Source organism: Hypomesus transpacificus, chromosome 19 (genome assembly GCF_021917145.1).
Source record: "Hypomesus transpacificus isolate Combined female chromosome 19, fHypTra1, whole genome shotgun sequence".
Classification (NCBI taxonomy): Eukaryota; Metazoa; Chordata; class Actinopteri; order Osmeriformes; family Osmeridae; genus Hypomesus; species Hypomesus transpacificus.
The window spans coordinates 2,552,589-2,572,911 of NC_061078.1; the positions used below are offsets into that span (position 1 = coordinate 2,552,589).

General features: G+C 49.1%; 1 protein-coding gene across 2 annotated transcripts in view; it reads right to left on the bottom strand.

The window, feature by feature from the left end:
• The window catches only part of LOC124482184 (SH2 domain-containing adapter protein F-like), a 74,425-nt gene that overhangs the window by 20,064 nt on the left and 34,038 nt on the right, over positions 1 to 20,323 (bottom strand). For both annotated transcript variants that reach the window (XM_047042596.1, XM_047042595.1), the window contains exon 3: positions 564 to 779. In XM_047042596.1, the coding sequence (XP_046898552.1) occupies positions 564 to 779 (216 nt within the window). The remainder of the gene's footprint in view (positions 1 to 563; positions 780 to 20,323) is intronic.

Genomic DNA, 20,323 nt, shown 5'->3' on the forward strand with positions numbered 1-20,323 from the left:
ATAAAAGAAGGGAAAATAGGAGAGGGGGGTCAAGGATAAAAATTAAAAAAAAAAACATGTTGTTTGGAATCAATAAAATATGTCATATGTTCTTTAAAAGTCCCAAGGAACAGCCCTGGTCAGTTATGGCTGTGTTAGCCACGCTCCAGCCCTCTAAACCACAGTCTCTTAGGACACAGACACACAGACACACACAGACACAATTCAACATTTGACATGCACCCCCCCCACAGCTAATCGGGGTGCCTTGACCGAGACACAGATTTTGCCTGAAGCCTAGATAGATGTCGTAGAGAGGGCCTCATGCAGCAGTCCAGACACCTGCAAATCAACTTAGCGTTATGCTTTATGACGAGGGAGCGAGCAGCCCATCACCAGGACTGAGGCCCCAGAACATAAACTGCACAAGCCCAGAAGCACTAATCACATCACAGTTAGTGCTCCAAAACTGAGAGGAGGGGGAAGAGGACATGTTAAAAAGAGATGTGCAGATTACAAAAGGGGGGGTGGTGGGGGAGGGGGGTAATGGGGGGGGGGGGGGGGGGGCGTACTGGCTCTCGTACCTGCGAAGGCCTTGGAGATCCTCTCCTTCTTCCACTCCCAGGGCTGGTCGTACTCCTCCGGGGGCCTGTCGTCGTCCTGCGGCAGGCGGCTCTCTCTGGGGCAGCGGGGACGCTCGGGGTCCGAGTCGCCGCCGTTCTCCACGGGCTCGTAGGGCGTGTCGTACAGGGGCGGCTGCCTGGCGGATCCTTCCTTGGGGCCCCGGCCTCCGCGGATCTCTGGAAGGGGACGGGAGGACCAGCGGTCAGCTCACAGTCACACAGGCTTCAATTAGCGCTGCCGTTTAATATGTATATCAGTTTTTTTTATGGCGTTTAAGTCGAGTTGAATCAGCATGGCTCTGGCGTGCAGTCACTTCACTAACACGCAGTAGTGAGGCAGCTGTACGGCTGCGGTCTGAGTCAGGGAGGGGTGGACAGCTGTCTCTCCACCCGCCCCCTGAGACACCGCACGGGACCAGAGCAGGGACATCAGGGCGGTGCGATTCTTAATCAAACACTAAATACCTGCTAACAGCAATTACCACTTCAGACCACCACTGGAGGGATCATAGAGGACAGCTAGGGACACCAGAGGGGGGGGAGGGGGGAAGATAACTCTTAGGGGTGGGGGGGGGGGCGTGTATTGCTCTGACTTGTTTAACATCCGTGACTGTGAGCACCTACTGGCGTACAGTGGGGGGGCCTCCACGGCACGTTTTATGCAGTGTGATATGTGTCACTAGGCCCCTTGGGGCCTGCTTGGGAGGACTGATGAAGGTCTATTGTTGTTGCTGACAGTCAGAAAGAGAGAGAGAGACAGAAAGAGAGACAGAATGTGAGTGACAGACAGAATGAGAGACAGAGAGATACAAAATTAGAGTGTGTGAGAGAGAGAGAGAGAGAGAGGGAGAGAGAGAGCCAGAGAGAGAGAGAGAGCCGGAGAGAGAGAGAGAGCCCTTCTACAGTACAGAATCATCTGGTTAAAACGGCTCTAAACAGCCTTGCCTGAGGGGGCCAGCTATCATCAGAACACAGAACAGAAGAATAGGAGAGGAGAGACACATTCCTCGTCCATCTCATCTTCATTCTCCACAACACCTTTCTGCCCCTAGCCTCCCTCTTCCACAATCCAATGCACTGTATGAATGATAACAAAGAGCAATTCAGATAAAAGGGTGGTTGGCTATCTGTTACATGTTAATATTATGACTGGCATACTAAAAGAGCATCATGCCCTTGAGTACAATCTCTCACCCTCATTCCTCCTCTCTCTTTCAGTCTCTCTCTCTCCCTTCATGACTCCCTCTATCCATCTCTATATCTCCATCTCCATCACATAATGTGGAGCTGTCAGCTGTCAACTCACTCTCTCTCTCCCCCTCTCTCTCTCCCTCACTCTCACCCTCTCGGGCCACGCAAAGCTGTTAGCAGCCAACTCCACCATGGAGTAATGCAATGTGAGGAGAATGAATATGATGCCACACCACTGCATAATTGCCCTGTGAGCCCAAGGGATCTCTTGCGGAAAAGTGAGAGAAGCGCAGAGCCTAATGGAGCCACCCAGCGGGGGGGGGGGGGGGGGCGGGCGCCACAAATCTGCACGTCATTCTGGAGCCTGCGCTGACTCTGACTCTGACCCCCCCCCTACCTCCCTTTGATCTGCCTGGTAAAAGTGGTGGTGTTATGAGATATGGTATGATGAGTGCCCACCCCCTGCCTGAGAAGCACACAGACTCCCGAGGCAGCCCGGGTGAGGTGGGGAGGGGGGTGCCGCCGGAGGGGGGGGGTTCGCTGATGGAGAGGAAGACAGCATCAAGGAGTGAGGTGGGGGGGTGAAATGTTTCTTGAAGGACCTTTTAATTGAAATGTGTTGGATAAACTACTGGAAGGGATTCAAATAAAACAAAACCTAGCAACATCTGTGAAGCACCTCAGTGTGTACTGCCTCTGTGCAGCTCCGAGGAGCGGGGGGGGGATCAGGGAGATTGCAGCATCTCCTTCAAAACACAGCTCTCTCCTAGCAAGGCTGCGTCCTTCTCCCCCCTCCCTTCCCTCCCTCCATCCTGGGGCACGCTTGGAGGGAGGGGCGGGGCCACATCTGTCTGGGCTGATGACAGTGATTAGCTGGATGGCGGAGCAGCAACTTGCAGTTGCGACAGCAGCTGCAGCGCGCGCTCTCCCCTCGGACCTCTCCCCTTTTTCTCGTCGGGGTCAGAGGTCAGCCACCACGCCCCTCACCTCAACCCACACATCCGCTGCCCCTCAGGCCCATCTGTCTGGGACCAGACCCCCTCACCCCTTCACCCCCCCCCACACATCCATGGCCTTCGCACCGTATAGCAGCACACACCAACTAGAAAAGAACAGATTCCCGCTCACAAATAGGAACGGAGAAATGATCTCACCTCCGGAGATAAATGACTGTATACTGCTGACTGCAGAAAAACTCCAAGCCCGTGTCATGCTTTATTCCAGAACTTATCGTAGCAGAGGCAGAGAAACAAACCTTGGTCGCCTCATTCTCTACTACCCCCCCCCACGTCTCTCTCTGGTTCATGAACTTCACAGATTAATCCTGGGGGAGACGGAACGCGATCTCTCTCGCCACAAATCCAGTCCCCCCCCCCCCCCCCTTCCCTCCCCTTCTTCCACAGAGAAGAGGTTCTCCAGGTATATTAGCATGGCACTGCATGGGGAACAGGGGAGTACTCTGGATTAAATCACAGACATTAGCTCAAAGCAGCCAGGCAGCCAGACCCCAAACTCCTCCATCACCCCCCCCCCCCCCACACACACACACCCACTCACCCACCACCACCCCCCTGCCCTCCAATTCCAATCTTAGAAGTCCTCTGCTGAAGTCAGGGGCCTATAGTCTGCCTTTATCGAAAAGCCAGGGTTTTGGAACATCGAAAAGGAAAGGATCACCCTTATCTGGCTAGGCGTGTGAGAGTGTGTGAGTGTGAGAGAGTGTGTGTGTGTGCATGTGTGTGTGAGAGTCTGTGCATGTGTGTGTGTGCATGTGTGTGTGACTGTAGCCCACCCACTCTGGCAGAGCCAGGGGAGGATTTGGTGCTGTGGAGCTCCAAGAAGGCCAGCGTATATCTGGGCTCTGTTTAAGGGACGTGGTCGGAGCTAGTGGAGGATCAGATGTGATTGACTTCACACCTCTAGAAAACAAAGGGCCCAACGCACACTGGCTTCAAAGATTGGCTTTTCCCCGCTCGTTCTTAAACCAAGCTCCGTACCATAGGCTCATGCCTATATCATTACATGTGGTTATTAACCCTAATTGGGTTACATATAGCTTAGAACTGTGTCTACATGTTGGAAGATTCAATACAGACCAGTTCTATTTAAAGCGTTTTGTTGTAACCAAAAAAAGTGCAGAAGCCACAAAGGCAGATATTCTGGTGACCACGAGTCACATGTAAAGTGAAGTACTACTTGAGCAGTTGGAAAACGTGAAATGAAATCAAACCGCAGGTGGCTACGAAGCTCAATGTGCAGATCCATAAAAAACAGGTTTCTCTTCCAAACAAGCCATTATTTCATTGGCTTCCTGGCATTTGGCTGCTTATGAATGCTAATGGCCCCGGCTATTTAATAGAATTGGCCACCTGTAACAAAGCACTCAGCAGAGCTTGTAGGCAGACAAAGGGACAAGTACGTGAGAGAGGTTAAAGGTTGATTAACAAAACCTCTGTGCCAAAAAAGGGGATCTGGTCCGTGCCGATGTTCGACCGCCTTTCATTTCAGCGGGTGTTATCGCCCAGGCAGCCAGGCAGGCCTGGGTACTATTGAGCCATGGCACCGCAGGCTTGAAGCTATCTGGGGCCACACAGGGTGGAGCGTGTGTCAGACTGAGAGCTGGCTGACAGTTAAAGGTGTTTGCTTCCTGACCCGTGTCACCCTGCCGAAGATTGGCTTGGCTTATTCTGCTATGAGCAGCAAGGGCCCCTGTCTGAAGTGTGTGTGTGTGTGTGTGGGTGTGTGTGTGGGGGGGGGGGGGGGTCTCCCATTGTGCTCCACAGGCCTCACGAGAGAAGCAGCTAAACAGGAGAGGTCTGTGAAACCAAAGCCAGACGTTGACAAAGAACTGGAGGCCGGTTGATATGGCTGGGATGGAATGCGGCCAAAGGAATACATCTCGGCAGTTAATGGAATATCAAGCGTGGGCCGCATTTGACAATTGCAGGGAACAGTCAAACGCTGAAGACACACTGCCAGTGATGCATTGCCCTGTATCATATTGCAGGTGTGGAGCTGGAGTGGTTGAGAGGAAACGGCCAAAGGAACAGCTGGAACAACATCTGATAGGTCCACTGAGGACCCTCTTCTCTAATATAGAAGATGCATTAACATGCTGGGGTTCATCTCTCCACACCCCACCTGGGAGACCAGAAATGTGGGCAATCACAAAATCGTGTGCGTGTGCTTGCATGCGTGCGTGCTGGGAAGTGGTCCACTATGGGCTAGAAAACGACAAAAAGGACAGAGGGAACACAATTCCTCTTTATGCATGTCTGCCTGAGCAGCAAGTCTATGTCAAATATTTCTACTTTGATCCTGAATACAAAAACAGTTTGAAAAGTGTCTGAAATCAATAAGCCGTGATTGCTCCAGCCGTGCCTGTCAATCTGTGTGCCTGAGAATGTGTGTGTGTGTGTGTGTTTACCATCCAAGTCTGTCAGGCTGTCTATTTGGTGTGTCGAACAGCTTCTGTCTCTTTATCAGCATTCTCCAGAAGGAACAAATGTGGTCCTGCCATCCTCTCTGTCTCCCCTGCTGCTGCCTGCTGTGCCAAGCTTGCGGTGGGTACCCCCAGAGCCACCGTCAGACCCACGGATCCAGTTTGGATGGCAGAATAAAGCAAGCCTCCTATAGTTTCTGGATGTTGTCGTCGTCTTTGTAGCAGGGGCTCTCTTGTAAACAAGCTTTGCTGCCACCGAGATCTGTGGCCACTTCTCCAAACAAGAGACACACGCTGACGACGTCAAGGGCAGCCCACTGCTGAGTGCTGCTGGTTATGGAAACATTGTGGATTGTTTGATTTGGCAGTGTTGATAGAGCACGACTTTATGTATATCTGTTTGGTTCCAGACATGATGCAGGGCTTGTGAAGGTGCACAGCCTACAGTGTTATGTTCAGCACAGCTGCTGTTCGGCAAAGTCATGCTAACTTTTGTCTGGTGGAGACAGCTAGTTAGAATAACAAGATTTGGAAAGTTAAATTGTGCTAGAATGTTCAAATAATATCATATATATAATGTGTGTATGTGTTTGTATTTTTGCTGCTCCCCAGATTGCAGATATGGTTCGATATGCTGAAGAGTGTATTAACCCTGAAAGCACTGACATGTAGATGACTTCCTTCCCTCCCCAGGCCCTTGACAAATATGGGGAGGACAGGCTGAAGACACACTATATGGACAAAAGGCCAGGGAGAGAAAGAACGCTCAAGAGAGAGAGCAGGAGAGAGAGCAAGATAAAACAAGAGAGTGACAGTGAAGAACTCCCAGTATGAGCACATTAATGACAACTGAAACAAAATGCTTGATTAGTTTGGTGTCACAATTCATTCATTACATAAAAGCAGCTATATTTTCCTCATTACAATCAGGGGGCTGTTTCCTCCCACATGGTCAAGTCTCTTGGGCCCTACAGAGACCCCTCTCTCCATTATTGGTTTCTGCTTGATGCTTTTTCCACCGTAAGAGTAAACATTGCAGTTCTATATAATGCTCGTGTCCTTGGGCTGTTGAGTCAAGGCACACAGCAGCTGGAGAGGAAAACATTGTTTGCTTGTGCTCCGGTGATTTTAATTCGATACCCGCAAAACAACTAACAGTCTGTCCACACCCGGTCAACAACAACACAACAACAAAAACACCAGGTCAAATCCCGACTTTGAAATAGATAGAAGCCCCTGATTAACACAGGAAGACCGCTAATTATCACAGGGGCTGGCGCTGAGTGATTAGCTCAATCTGGGGTTAAGCATGGGGTGATGTAGTGGCTGTCCCAGAATAGCAGGAGCACTGGGTGACTGAACATCCCTGATCCTCCCCTAGCCTGTTTAACAGGCACCATGCGTGCCTCCATGTAAATGACCATCCAGTCTGTGACCACGGCATGGACAGCGCCATTGATTCGGCGCAGGGGCGCGAGTGACAATTACAGCTCGTTAGGGCTCCGGTGAAGGCTCGTTAATGGAAAAATAAGTGGGATCCTAGACTTGGAAAGGTGCCCTCTCTACCTACATGAATCACAGAGCTGCTCCAACACCTGACACAAAGGCAGTAGAACAAGCAGCCCACAAACAAAGAGCCCAAGGAACTGACAACACAGCGTGAGTGTGATTAGCATTTGTCTACAAACGTTTTTTGTTTTGTTGTTGTCAGGGAAATGCTAAGCCATGCTAAGTTGGCTTTCCCAGAAGGGGACGGGAGTGAGGAGTGACTAGTGAGTCACAGACAGGCGGCTCACTATGCCTGGAAGCTCAACATCTCAAGGCTTTGGGGGAGCCTGAGGTAGAATTGTTTTTAGAAAAAAGTCCTCATTCGGACCCACGCTCTCTCCTTTTCTCTCTCTCTCTCTTCTCTCTCTCAGTCTCTCTCTCAGTCTGTGTCTCAGTCTCTCTCTCAGTCTGTATCTCAGTCTGTGTCTCTGTTCCTTCTCTCTGGTTCTATTGTTTGTGAGTAGAGATAAGGCTGGTTAAGGATTAGAGAAGAGTGCATGCAGAGTTCAGCTCCTGTGAGGGGGCTGAAGCGAAGGCTGAGGCTGGGGCTGAGGCTATGGGAATGAGAAATATAGAGGAGAAGAGTAGAGGACAGTGGCCTGCCTGTGTGGGGGCGGATGATATGGTCTGAAGGCTAATCTCCCTTAGTGATCAGCCACTAGAAGAGCCGGCCTGATGACACGTTGACATGGCCGTGATGAATAGCCACTCGAGCCACCACATCACCCCCCCTCCCCCCCACCTTCTACCGGCTGTGGGTCAACAGCCCATTAGTGGTGACGAGCCTCTGGCAACAGTCAGCCCGGCTCCCGCCTCCCCTGCCTCCCCCGCCTCCCCTGGCTGGCTACCCCCGACCCTCACAGCCCCCCCCCGACCCTCACAGCTCCCCGCCCGCCCCCCCGCCCCTCACAGCCCCCCCCCCCCCGACCCTCACAGCCCCCCCCCCCCCCCGACCCTCACAGCTCCCCGCCCCCCCCCCCCCCCCCCCCCGACCCTCACAGCTCCCCCCCCCCCACCACCCCCAGGGGAAACTCAAGACTGCTCATCCATTCTGCTCCTCGGGGGGAGAACAGAGATGTCATGGAGCAAGAGGGCTGTATCTCCAGCCTCCAGTGCAACAGCGGCATTCCCATAAAAGAAAAAACCCAAAGCCATTTGACACAGACCCAGCGTGTGGGTGATGGAGAGGTCAGAGGTCACCTTGTGTCCATTTGCTGCCAGAGCTCTAATGACTTCCTTCTGATGGTCATTAAAATAAAGAAATACTCAACTAAACGAAACCAACCTCCGGAGGAACTGTTAAGATATGTCTCTTGCAACTGCCAGGAAATGGCTCTTCTCTTTGGCAAATTTAATCTAGTTCGTATTGCGCGATAATCCAATAATCTTTCCCTGCAGCAAAACAAAGCGAGCATCGGGATGGTGCGGAGAAAATCTGTGACAAATAAAACTCCTTCAACTCTTCAGTGCTGAGAGCAGACAGTCCCAGCTCCTACGGCTGCCTGGCTCTCATTAGCATGGCTGGAACCATGCTGAAACGCTGACACAGTCGCTAACGTAGCCCCGTAACCCCCCCCTCTCAGTCCCCTCTAATAAAACGCACCTCAATATAATATCCAACGCATCATTCAAACCGCATCATTTGAGAAGCATTTGTCCACTTCTGCTCTTTTGGAACTTCAAAGTCACGGCTCAATATCAAACACTCCCTCAAAAACTGTTGATGAATTGTAACCAAATGGGAAAGACAGTTTCATACACGTTTTATACATATTCATCGGGGGGGAGGGGGGGGGAGGGGAAGACAAGACAAGACAAACCCTCCAGAGTTGAACCTTGAGGGCACAGAGGCTAAAAAAGGGAGTCTGATCTAAATACTGGTGCAAGTATCGATTCCCCTTCTTTATTGAAAAAAAAAAGGCTGGTCGTGTGAGCGCTTGGCATTGCGACCTGTTTAATGATCCTCCCAGAGCCGAGCAGCAGCGGGAGACCAGGGAGGTCACGCATTAGGGGGAGACTCCCAGAAAAACTAATAGTTACACAGCCAGCCAGCGACCTGGCTCTGCTGGTGCAGGGGCTGCCTGGAGCCTCCTGGTTCTCAGTATCTACCTCTCCCAGAGTCAATACAGTGGAGGGGGATTAGGAGTGTAAGCTTCCAGTGGGTGTTGACATGACTGAGATTATCCCGATTCCTCACCATGTCCACTCCCCCCCCCCCCCCATTCTATCCTGACAAACACTCAAATAAAACATGACCCCACATTTCTGTGTACCCAGTGTGGGATGGTACAGTTTCTGTAGTACCTTGATAAGGTGTGCACGGCTAAGGCTTCCCACTACGAACGAAAACATTGTGTGTGTGGGGGGGGGGGGGGGGTCCGCTCCAACCCTGGGTGTTTACACCTCCTCTACCCTCTCTGGATCAACGTATCTCACCTCCTCTACCCTCTCTGGATCAACGTATCTCACCTCCTCTACCCTCTCTGGATCAACGTATCTCACCTCCTCTACCCTCTCTGGATCAACGTATCTCACCTCCTCTACCCTCTCTGGATCAACGTATCTCACCTCCTCTACCCTCTCTGGATCAACATATCTCAACACCAGCCAGAAGGACTCCCATTCCTACACTTCCCTGCATCAAAAAGGAAATGAACACACATCCTGTAAAAAAGTATCTCTTGCTACACTTGCTCCTCTTGTTTTTGAACATTGGGCTGGTGACGGGGTTATTCTGGTGTTCCCTTCTGGACCTGAAGCAGCAGTCTGGGGAGGGAGGAGGCTGCAGGGGCAGGCAGGGCCTCTCGTCTCCTCCCAGCTGGACCCCACCTGAGAGAGTAACCAGTGCAGACCAGGTTGAAGACGAGCTTCATACTGATCTAGCAGTGCAGCCTCAACCCAAACAAACAGGCTCACGACACTCATTTTCACTACACGCATTCTCACGACAAGCATTCTCACTACACGTACACAGAAAGGGATGTTTCGCTGCCAAAAACAATTTCACATCTGCCTTGCGTTTACGAAGAACAGTTAGCTAAAAGCGGTTACCTTTTCAGTTCATGGTAAACAAAAAACTTGATATTGCACAGGGGTGATCATGAATATCAAGAGCGCTGTGCAACACCCTCCCGAGGAGCAAGAAAACAAACACCTCACACAGCCTCCACAATCCTAAAGGTACAGGCTTTCTACTGAAAATGAAAGGAAAGCAATTGCAATTCACAACTCTTGAAGGTTGCTCATGAATTAATAAGACTTTGCTGTTGTCTGAAACATCTCTGAAATACCCACAGCAAGCTTGCATTGTTTGCAAACTAGTTGGAACGTTGCCAGAACACAAAAGCGTAAACAACTTTTTTGGTCAAGTTCATAATCATAGTGGATCTTGGGAACCCATGAACCCGACTAGAAACAAGCCTCTTTCCCTCTAGACAAATCTCTCCTCTCTAAACTCACTTACACATACACTTTATATTCATCCTGCAAGAACAGGGACATAAAAAGGACAGCTCGTTTCACTTAATGAGTAAAACACACAGCAGAAATCCAGAAGAATATGCAACGGATGCAGATTGTCCCCGAGGGCCCTGTGCGCAGAAAACGGAGCTGGTGTAAACAAAACCGCTCTCCCCAACAAACACTTCAGCTGCCGTGGAAACCTCAACTAAACGGCTCGGGTTAATGCCCAGTTGAAAAGTCAAGTAACAGCTCACCATTCCTCCGTGGGACATGTCACAGGCTGCATACTCTACTGCCCAGTCTATAGGTTGTTGATTGATGAGGTAGGAATGCTGTACAGTTAGATGGACTATACTTATGGGGATTAGGGGCTAAAGATTTCTGGCTTATTCGGCCGAGACGAAGGTTAAATCACTCCTTGTCGTCAGTGCTTTGCCAATCTGAGCTACAAATGGAAAAGTCATTAGCATTAGCATATCTAATTCAGTAGCCCAGCCCCATCACAGCTTCGCTAGGAAATATAATCTCCCACTAGATGTGTGACTTCAGTCTTCATTTCCCCCATTAGAGGAGAAATCTAGTTCATCGCTATGGAACTGTGATTAGACATGAAGACTTGCTGTGGTTTTCAACAACTGCTTTACATTCACAGGGCTCTGCTCACTGTGAACCAGTGCCAAAGCATCCATTTGCAGAATTTATTTGATCAGAAACACAGACTTCAGTTAAAAGTCATAAACCAATTTTTATTCCGGTGTCGTATCAATCACGGAACAATAATCAAAGTTTCCATGTTGATATGTGCACTGAAGAACAGAGAACTAGAGAGTAGCAGGCCTTTGGTAATGCACTAGGCTCCCTAATGCATGCCAGGGCCCCATGCCTGCATGTTACGATGCCCTTCACTCCCTCTTTGCCGCTGGCCGGGGACCAGGGCTGCGGGTGGCGTGTGCCACGTGGGCTTGGGCCTGCCCACTCCCTCTGCCCGGCCTCAGAAGTGCAGCCTGCAGCAGTTCTGGACGCCCTGCCAAACATCAGTCAACACACCATTGACTTTTACGGCCTAGCTTCCCCCCCCCCCAAAAAAACCTCTCTAATGAGTCCATGGGCCATGCTGGCACTCTATCACTCGGCACAATCAGCCAATCAGCAGGCCGTTTCACATCTACCCCCAAGGAGGACAAAGCCAATCGCTATCCAATAAAAACAGAGAGCCAATAAACAAGGATGATGCTGACTGAGTCACCTCTGCCTCATGCGTTCCCGGAGCGAGTGATGTGAACGCCAGCCAACGAAAACACCGGAGGAGACAGCTACTGACTGTACATCACATGAGATCCCAGTTAGTTGTGTAATTCAGGTGCAACCTTCACCCAGGACCAATTCTCTGCTTAGCGGCGCTACGATTAGAATTGTTTGCCCTAATTATAATGCTATCCACAAGTCGCAACAAGTTCTAAGAAACTTGTCACACCGCCAAATATATTCATTTGTTGGAAATCCTATTCTCCTGTGCCGACCTGACAAACTGAATCTGAATGGATCTCGTCAGCGCAGAGTACATCTGTCACTGGGACTGAACATGTGGAGCAGGCCGGCTTGGGCCGGAGCTGAAACACATCCACAGGAAACTGCAGCCGCAATTACAGACGACATGGAGGCTAATCATGCAGGCTTAGGTCATTATTAAGGAGGAAGGATAGAAGCTTGGTGCAGATGGTCAACTGCTGGGAGACGTATGGGTTAAAAGTGTGCGTGTGTGTCTGTCTCTGTGTCTCTGTCTGTGTCTCTCTCTCTGTGTCTCTCTCTGTCTGTCTCTCTCTCTCTGTCTGTCTTTCTGTCTCTGTCTGTCTCTCTGTCTCTGTCTGTGTCTCTCTCTGTCTGTCTCTCCGATGCTTATTGTAGGAGTGCAATAGTTCTTGGTTTGGCTCCCCCCTTTGCTCCAACAGGAATGCTTCGGTTTCTGCCACAGCCCCTTTCCCAGAACAAAAGAAGAAAGTAAAAACAGGAAAACAAATGGACATGATAAAGAGGAGTTTTGGTGAAAGGAAGGGCAGGGAGTCATTTATTTCGTAATTTTCATTTGGGCTCACGCTACCATGTTGTGCAAGTCCCGTACCAGGAATGCGCATGTTGATTTAAGCCATGTGCCGACGTCATCCTACGATTGGAGTACCGCACCACTCCAACCCTATCATATTCATTCACAATAAACAAAGTTAAACACACACGCTCTCTCCACCTCGGAAAGGCTAGCCATCAATTACAGAGCTCTAAAATACCATGTCATGGCCTGGCAGTCGTTCCCTCCTGTGGGGCCGTGGGGCCCGCACTGCTGGGCGGGTTTAAGCGAATGAGAGGAGTGGCAGATGGAGGTGGGGTGGGATGGGGGAGGGATGGGGGAGGGATGGGGGGGTCAAATTCCTCACCAGTAATTCTGTGGGCATCTATTCCCAGCTGGTCACTGAAACTCTTCCACTGCTGAAGACGCACGCACACAGGGCCATACGTGCACACGCATACATTCACACACACACACACACACACACTTTAACTCACTGGGGCACGCACACACACACTTTAACTCACTGGGGCACGCACACACACACACACACATCACCCTTTTCTGTTAAACACACCACATCCTCATTCCATCTTCATCCATCGTGTGCCAAGGGTAGGCTGACTAGACCTGTCCAGTTCAGGGTTACTAACCCAATCATCCACCTCCCTTCTCCCTCCCTTCCCACACTCACTACATCCCTCCTTCTCTGGTCAGTCACTCATCCATTCACTTTAGAGAACACTGGGAATTCCAATATGGTGAGGTATGAGTGGTCTTGAGTTTGTATGTTTAGCGTCTATATTGTATGCACAGTTGGGAGTCTAATCCAGCCAGTGCAATACTAACTCATGTCTCACAGAAATATCTAAACCATTCATGACATTGAGGAAATAACGAGGAACTGAGAGTAAACCATGACAGCAAGAGAACAATGAGCGTACACAATTCAGTCTGTGGTGTGGTGATGTGTTTTTGATTTGACATTATAAGCACATGTGCGTGTTAGTTGACTGTAGAGGGGGGTAGCTAGCTAACTTCCAGTGGTGTGTGGATGTGGATGAAAGAATCCAGTCTGACTTCTTGCACTTCCTGCTGAGACACAGGAAGCTCCCAGATTCCTGTCAGGAAGGGGAGGGGCTCAAATCCTCAGAAATCCCTGTGCAGAGCCTTCCACAACACTTTGTCACCCCTGTACTTGCTAGCACCAAAGAAAATTGCTGTAAACTCATATTTCAAAACACATCAGGATGATCATTTGGGAATGAGAAAACACACATCCCTCCCTCATATCCAGGATGAGTTCGTGCAAACAGCCTAACCTTTACACACATTTCATTCCAGATGAAAATCACAAAAGCTAAAGCAAATCCCCCCCTAACAAATCTTATTAGACTGCTCTAATAGAGAGCTGACATTTTGCATCTTCTTTGCCTACGTACCTTCCCTTGGACAGTGTGCCAGACAGGTGGCACTAGCAAACACAGTCCCTGCTCCTGAAAGACAGCTGACCTTTCTCAAGGCAATATGGAGGGACACGAAGGCCAGGGGAAGTCAGGAATTGTGGGCGGAGCCAGTCAGAAGAAACAAATGGAGCAAGAAACACTCGTAATTCGAACGGCTGAACCACATGGTAAACAATAACGATGACAAGATTTGTATTCCGTTACAACACAAATCTTTTTTGTCGTAAAAAGTTGTTTTGTCCCCACCACCAGAAGAAGCTAGGTCTGACTGGCTGTGTGCTCACATCCTGGTCTGACTGGCTGTGTGCTCACATCCTGGTCTGACTGGCTGTGTGCTCACATCCTGGTCTGACTGGCTGTGTGCTCACATCCTGGTCTGACTGGCTGTGTGCTCACATCCTGGTCTGACTGGCTGTGTGCTCACATCCTGGTCTGACTGGCTGTGTGCTCACATCCTGGTCTGACTGGCTGTGTGCTCACATCCTGGTCTGACTGGCTGTGTGCTCACATCCTGGTCTGACTGGCTGTGTGCTCACATCCTGGTCTGACTGGCTGTGTGCTCACATCCTGGTCTGACTGGCTGTGTGCTCACATCCTGGTCTGACTGGCTGTGTGCTCACATCCTGGTCTGACTGGCTGTGTGCTCACATCCTGGTCTGACTGGCTGTGTGCTCACATCCTGGTCTGACTGGCTGTGTGCTCACATCCTGGTCTGACTGGCTGTGTGCTCACATCCTGGTCTGACTGGCTGTGTGCTCACATCCTGGTCTGACTGGCTGTGTGCTCACATCCTGGTCTGACTGGCTGTGTGCTCACATCCTGGTCTGACTGGCTGTGTGCTCACATCCTCTCCCCCTATTAATAACCTTCATTAGCCATGCAAGCTGTATTTGAACATAGCTCAGAGAATCAGCCATCTCCTCCGGCTGAAGCATTGATACACTTCCACAGACCGTGTAATGCAAACAGTGCAATTCAATTAAAGGGGAGGCCAATTGATCACTCTGGAAACTGTGGCTCGGTCTAAAAGGCCAATCTATCACCATCAAGGTCTGTCCCGTGACAAAAAAGGGCAAAAAGGTATCCTAGGTCTTCTGAGCACAGACAGTCTTCCCAGAAATATGAGTGGTAAAGCTGATTAGAGACGGCCAGTCAAGCATGGCATCTTAGGCTGGTGGAGAGGACCAGCACCTCACATTGTTTTACACTAGAAGTGGGCGCCAAGAGGTGTGATCCATTCCTTTCACGCCACTTCAAACGGTGCCTGAATAGAAAAGAGGGGATTGAAGTTGGAGACAGAAGAACCTTACTGTTTATCTGTTTATGTTTACTCCAGCTTGAGGACTAATGTCATGCTCTTCAAAAAAAAGACAGAAAGGAAGGAAGGAAAGAAAGGAAAAAGGATTGTATGTTGTCATGGGAACACAGCGCAGAGTGAGAACAGAGAGAGAAAGGGATGACATAAAAGAGACAGACCAAGAGAAAGAGACGGAGAGAGAAACAGAGACAAACGAGAAGGCTGAAATATGGCAGTCTGTGCGTGGTTGCTCCTGTGCCAGCTGACCCACTGTTCTTCAGTCTGGATGATGGGCCCTCTGCTGATCTCAACTGGGCCAAGGCACAGAGGGGGATCCTAGGTAATTTGTCCCCTTGTTTGGATAATCCGCCATCTGCCTCCCCTTGCCGGGCCATGAACTCCTCCACAGGCTGATACGACCGGCCCCCCAAACACAAATGACGGGGGAACATGTACAAAACTTGGATGGTACAACAGCCACCTATAGGCACTTTGTTAACACGACACACCGTTCATACATAGGATCCTGATCATTCTCGTGTGTTCCCTGACTTTATGTGATACCCTCGCGTTGAGCTGCCTGCTTACTCTTTTGATTTCCCTCGGAACACAAGGGATTGTCCGCGAGATTAGCAGCTTTCTCTGTGTTGATGCTGGTGGGAAACCATAACAGTCGACAGTGTCATTCGCCTGCAGTGTAAACTCTTAAAGACAGTGGCCCTGCAGAGAGACCCCCCCTGTTATCTCTGGTACAACTCTCAGCAGCCTGCTGTCAGTCAACCTCTTCTAATTTCACACCCTGCTAAAGCGCCAATTAAATGTGTATAACATCAGGTTCTAAATATAGAAAAGCGCCACAGAGCCTTCCATCTGATAGAAATGACAATTACGCTCGTGGGTTTTCCTGTGACGGGAAGCCATGGCCGCCCGCCAAGGATCACCAGTGATAGAGGAGCATTGTTAGCCGCTTTCGCTCATGTCACTCACCGGTCGCTACAATCCCAATTAAACTGTCCTCTCTCTGTGTCTCCCTCTCTCTCGCTCTCCTGACCGGCTTCTTTCCTGCCTGTCTTCACTGAAGCCTGTCTCTCACATGTATGTTGACACAGAGGATTGCACACACACACACACACACACTCTGTGTTCAATGCCTCACAGAGGCACCCATCACCCCCCAACTGATACAAGCTTTCAGGAAGTCAAACATTGGCTAGTACTCATAAAATGTGACAGAGGAGTGTGGCAGAAAAGTAAAGTAACAGTTACGCGATGTCGACCTGCTGTAGCTACCACCTCAGAAACACAGACCGCTTTGATCTCATCTTTCCCACTGGGCCCTGCCAGATCCATTGTTTGCTCACCCATTACCGACTGTGGACAATTAACAAGGGCAGACTCTTTAATCCATCCCCTTTTAAACATCAAAGACTACAATCTTCTTGTGATGCTGTGATGTGCTGCTTCTGCTTAGCAGATTCACATCAATTAATTATTAATTTGAACAAAGTGTGAGAATGAGCATGAGGTACAGATTCTGTAGCACCTTCTAGAGAGTTCCAGAATAATTTTAGAGACAGAGACTAGAAGGACAAAAAAAAGCAACTTTTCTTGTTGCTTATTTTTATATCTCTAGAGGTCAACTCATCAAATTCACCTCAGCAGTGGAATATTCTACCACGAAAGGCAAAAATCCATCTTACACGTTGGCTCTCCGGTTCAGATATAACATCTTCATGAATCATAGTTTTGAATTTCCAGATTTTACGAGGTCAGTGATAAGAGTCACATTTTGCATTATTGAATTTTTCGAGTGACCTTTAAGATTTAAGTGGAGCAGCTGACTGAATAACCTTGAGTTGAGTAGACTGTCTGAGACAAAGGTATGGCGAAGGAAAATGGCAAAAAATATATTCAAAAAAGTCAGTCATCGAATGGAGGTAAAAGCACAACTCCACTCCTGGCTTTAATCTTCCCTGGCCACCTCACAGAGACTCGTGACCCCATATAACACGCAGGAAGCTACGTTCTCTTCTACAACCAATCATGCTACATCTCTTCTACACTCCACCCCAGGCACCCCCACACACAAGCTTGTACTGCACATGAGGTCCTCTGAGTCATCTCTCCCATTGTGTTCAGAATGGAAAGGTGCACTTTGTTCCTAGGAAGTGTACCTCCACAATGCACTTTGAAGGGTTCTCGAAAGCCCAGTGAGGGTGCTGGGGACATGTGCTTTAAAAAGGAAGCACTCTGTCACAGGTCAGTGGTGTGAACAAGCTTGGAGCATGCTAGTGGAGCTGGAGGGGGAAGACAAGCCTCCCTTCCTCCAGAGAGACAGTCAGAGAGAGAGAGAGACAGTCAGAGAGAGCGAGAGTCAGAGAGAGAGAGAGTCAGAGAGAGAGAGAAAAAGAGAGAGAGAGAGAGAGAGAAAAAGAGAGAGAGAGAGACAGAGAGAGAAAACTACCGGGGATGTGCTCCGACCTGACAGTCCATTCCTCATCCTTTCCCCAAACTCAGCTACCATTATACAAAAATCTGTATAACCCCCCAGAAAATTTGCAAAGACAATTGCACTTTCCCGAAATGCGCCGTTAGACTCCAGGGAAGTGGTGATAGTCGTCTAGGTAATGATTGCGTTTACAAAATCCTCCAGTGCTTGAGTTTCAATTTCTACAGCTTGGACCGGCGCAGCAACAACATCTGTGCTGTGCTATGCTAAGAGCAGGCGGAGCCCTGAATGCTGGAGCGCAAATTGCTGTAATGAAGCTATTTCATTACAGAGACAAGCACTGCTGAATAAACAAAAACAAAAGCACAACAAGCGCAGAGTGCTCTATGGGCCATCTGTGGAAGTGCTTTGGCGAGGAGAACAGAAGTGTTTACAACTCTGATGGCGAGAGGACATGGATGACTTTCCATCATAGCGGCATAACGTTCAGGTCCGACGTTGCCTAACCATACCATTAGTGTACACTGGGGAGAGACACGATGATACGATTGGTGTGGATACCGGAGCAGTTTTATCATGGATACTGACTCTGTGTAATCTGTTGTTTACCATAAACACAGCAACAGAGATAATCGGTGTTACTTACCTTTGCTGTAAGACTGCGCTGATACGCTCTCACATTCTATTTTTAACTAAACATAGTCTATCTATTTGACCTTATGGTACATCACACACAGCTTTTACATACAGGAAAACATGGCTTGGATTTCACTTAATACAGAAATGTTTAACTCCACTACTGGGATCGTCAAGAGGGACACCGTGATAAAATGTTACTCCAATAGTGTGCAAATCATGGGTTTGAATCCCACAGAAGGCTCGTTCCATCCAGCACACTGCGTACGTGGTATTGTGGGTTGAAATCTCACACCTCCAGAATATTCTCTAAACTGTTTGTACAATTTAGTCTCCTTGGATCAGCTAAATAAATACATGGAGGAGTAAATGATGTGGCAGGCACCCCCTTGGGCTCTGCTCTGCCCTACCCAACACTCTCACCAAGGAATAAATAAGGGGTCATAAATATGTAGACACTGTTACCTGCCTACACGATTTTAGCAAACAACATCAAATATGGTACCAATACAAATGAAAACTAAAAAAGACCTCTTCAGCATGAAGGTTTCCTTGTGCAACAATGCTCTGAAGAAAAGTCTGAGGAACTAACAAACGCACACAAGTTTGTGGAAGCAAAGCTTCAAACACAGTCCTTTGATCATTCAAAAGACAAAACTTTTTTCTACCCATTCAAGATTATGACAAGTTGGAAGAAAAGGGAAAGCACATGTTTCATAAAAAAGTTGTGGATTTGCTGAATTTGTGCAGTTAAGGAGAGCAGAAAAAAGGGCTGTGCAACGGCTTCCAGAATGTTCTACGGAGAGCTAGGTCTGGTTAGAACGGGAGAGAGAAGCAGTCTGAGAATGGTGTTCTCATTTCCTCTGTGTGAATGCAGCTACATGTAAAGGGTGTCAACAACGTCCAGGAGGAGACGGGTTTAAATCCTCACCACGCTGTAAAACCTTGGCAGGTCTGTTTTTGCAGAGGAAATGACTATGAATATGTCAGGTCACAGAGTTGCGATGTTGGATTTGACATCTGAGAGACGATTATCAGCCAATTTAGCCTATTGACAGGAAGCAATCCATATTGAGCACTCGCTTATGGCATTTGCAAGTCGTTGTGAAGCGTGAAAACAGGAAAACCTTTCTGCAAACATCAGAGGCAAAAGGCCATGCAAGATTTCCTTGGAATCGCATAAGCTTGGCTCACAAAATGCAGGTGTTCGTCGTTAAGGTGCAATATTACCATATTTCTTCTCTCAAATGCCACAGATAAGCTTGTTGTCATTCAGTGTGCTGCTTATAGAAGGACGACATCCGCCCAGCCGTGACCTTCAGACATGTCATAATTACTCGTCTTCTGACATTCATTAAGCGACATGCTGAATCGCATCCCTCTTCAATTGGGCCTAATTGAGCACTCTGAAAAGCCAAGGATGGCTTGCCCATTAGGACAAAGCAGACGGGTAATTGCATCAGGAATTAAAAAGCACGCTTGCGTGTTCCAAGCGTTGTTCAGCTCTTCATAATGGAGCCGGGAAGCATCTGGTTGTTTCCTCAGCTGTCCTGCTGGCCAGAGTGATGGTGATGTTGTGGGGCACTCAGGCTCTGCCTTATGTCCCTCTGTCGCAGTGTTAATGATTAACGCGTCACCCCCCCACGGCTTCAAAACCTGCTGCCTCAAAATAATACTTGCGACTGAAAAGTACTACTGGAACATGAAAGGACATACTGTATATAGGGAGTCATGTGGCTGAGCGGTTAGGGAATCGGGCTAGTAATCAGAAGGTTGCCGGTACGATTCCCGGCTGTGAAAAATGACGTTGTGTCCTAGGGCAAGGCACTTCACCCTACTTGCCTCGGGGAGAATGTCCCTGTACTTACTGTAAGTCGCTCTGGATTGAGTGTCTACTAAATGTAAATGTATACTGTGGGTTTGCTCCAATCGCAGAGCTGGAGAACTAGAGGCAAACTGGAGATTTAAGGTTATGGTGGATACCTTTGGGGTTCCTATTGCCAGAGAGGGGAACCAGGGTGAACCTGAGGTTCCCTGGAATCTGCCATGCCGCATCTTCTCCTATGCCACCGATCTGAAGCCGTCAGATCCAGACATGGAGAGAGACGAGATGACAACAACCTGGACCTGGGTCCCACATCTCTTCCTAACAAAGAGCTCATTTCCGA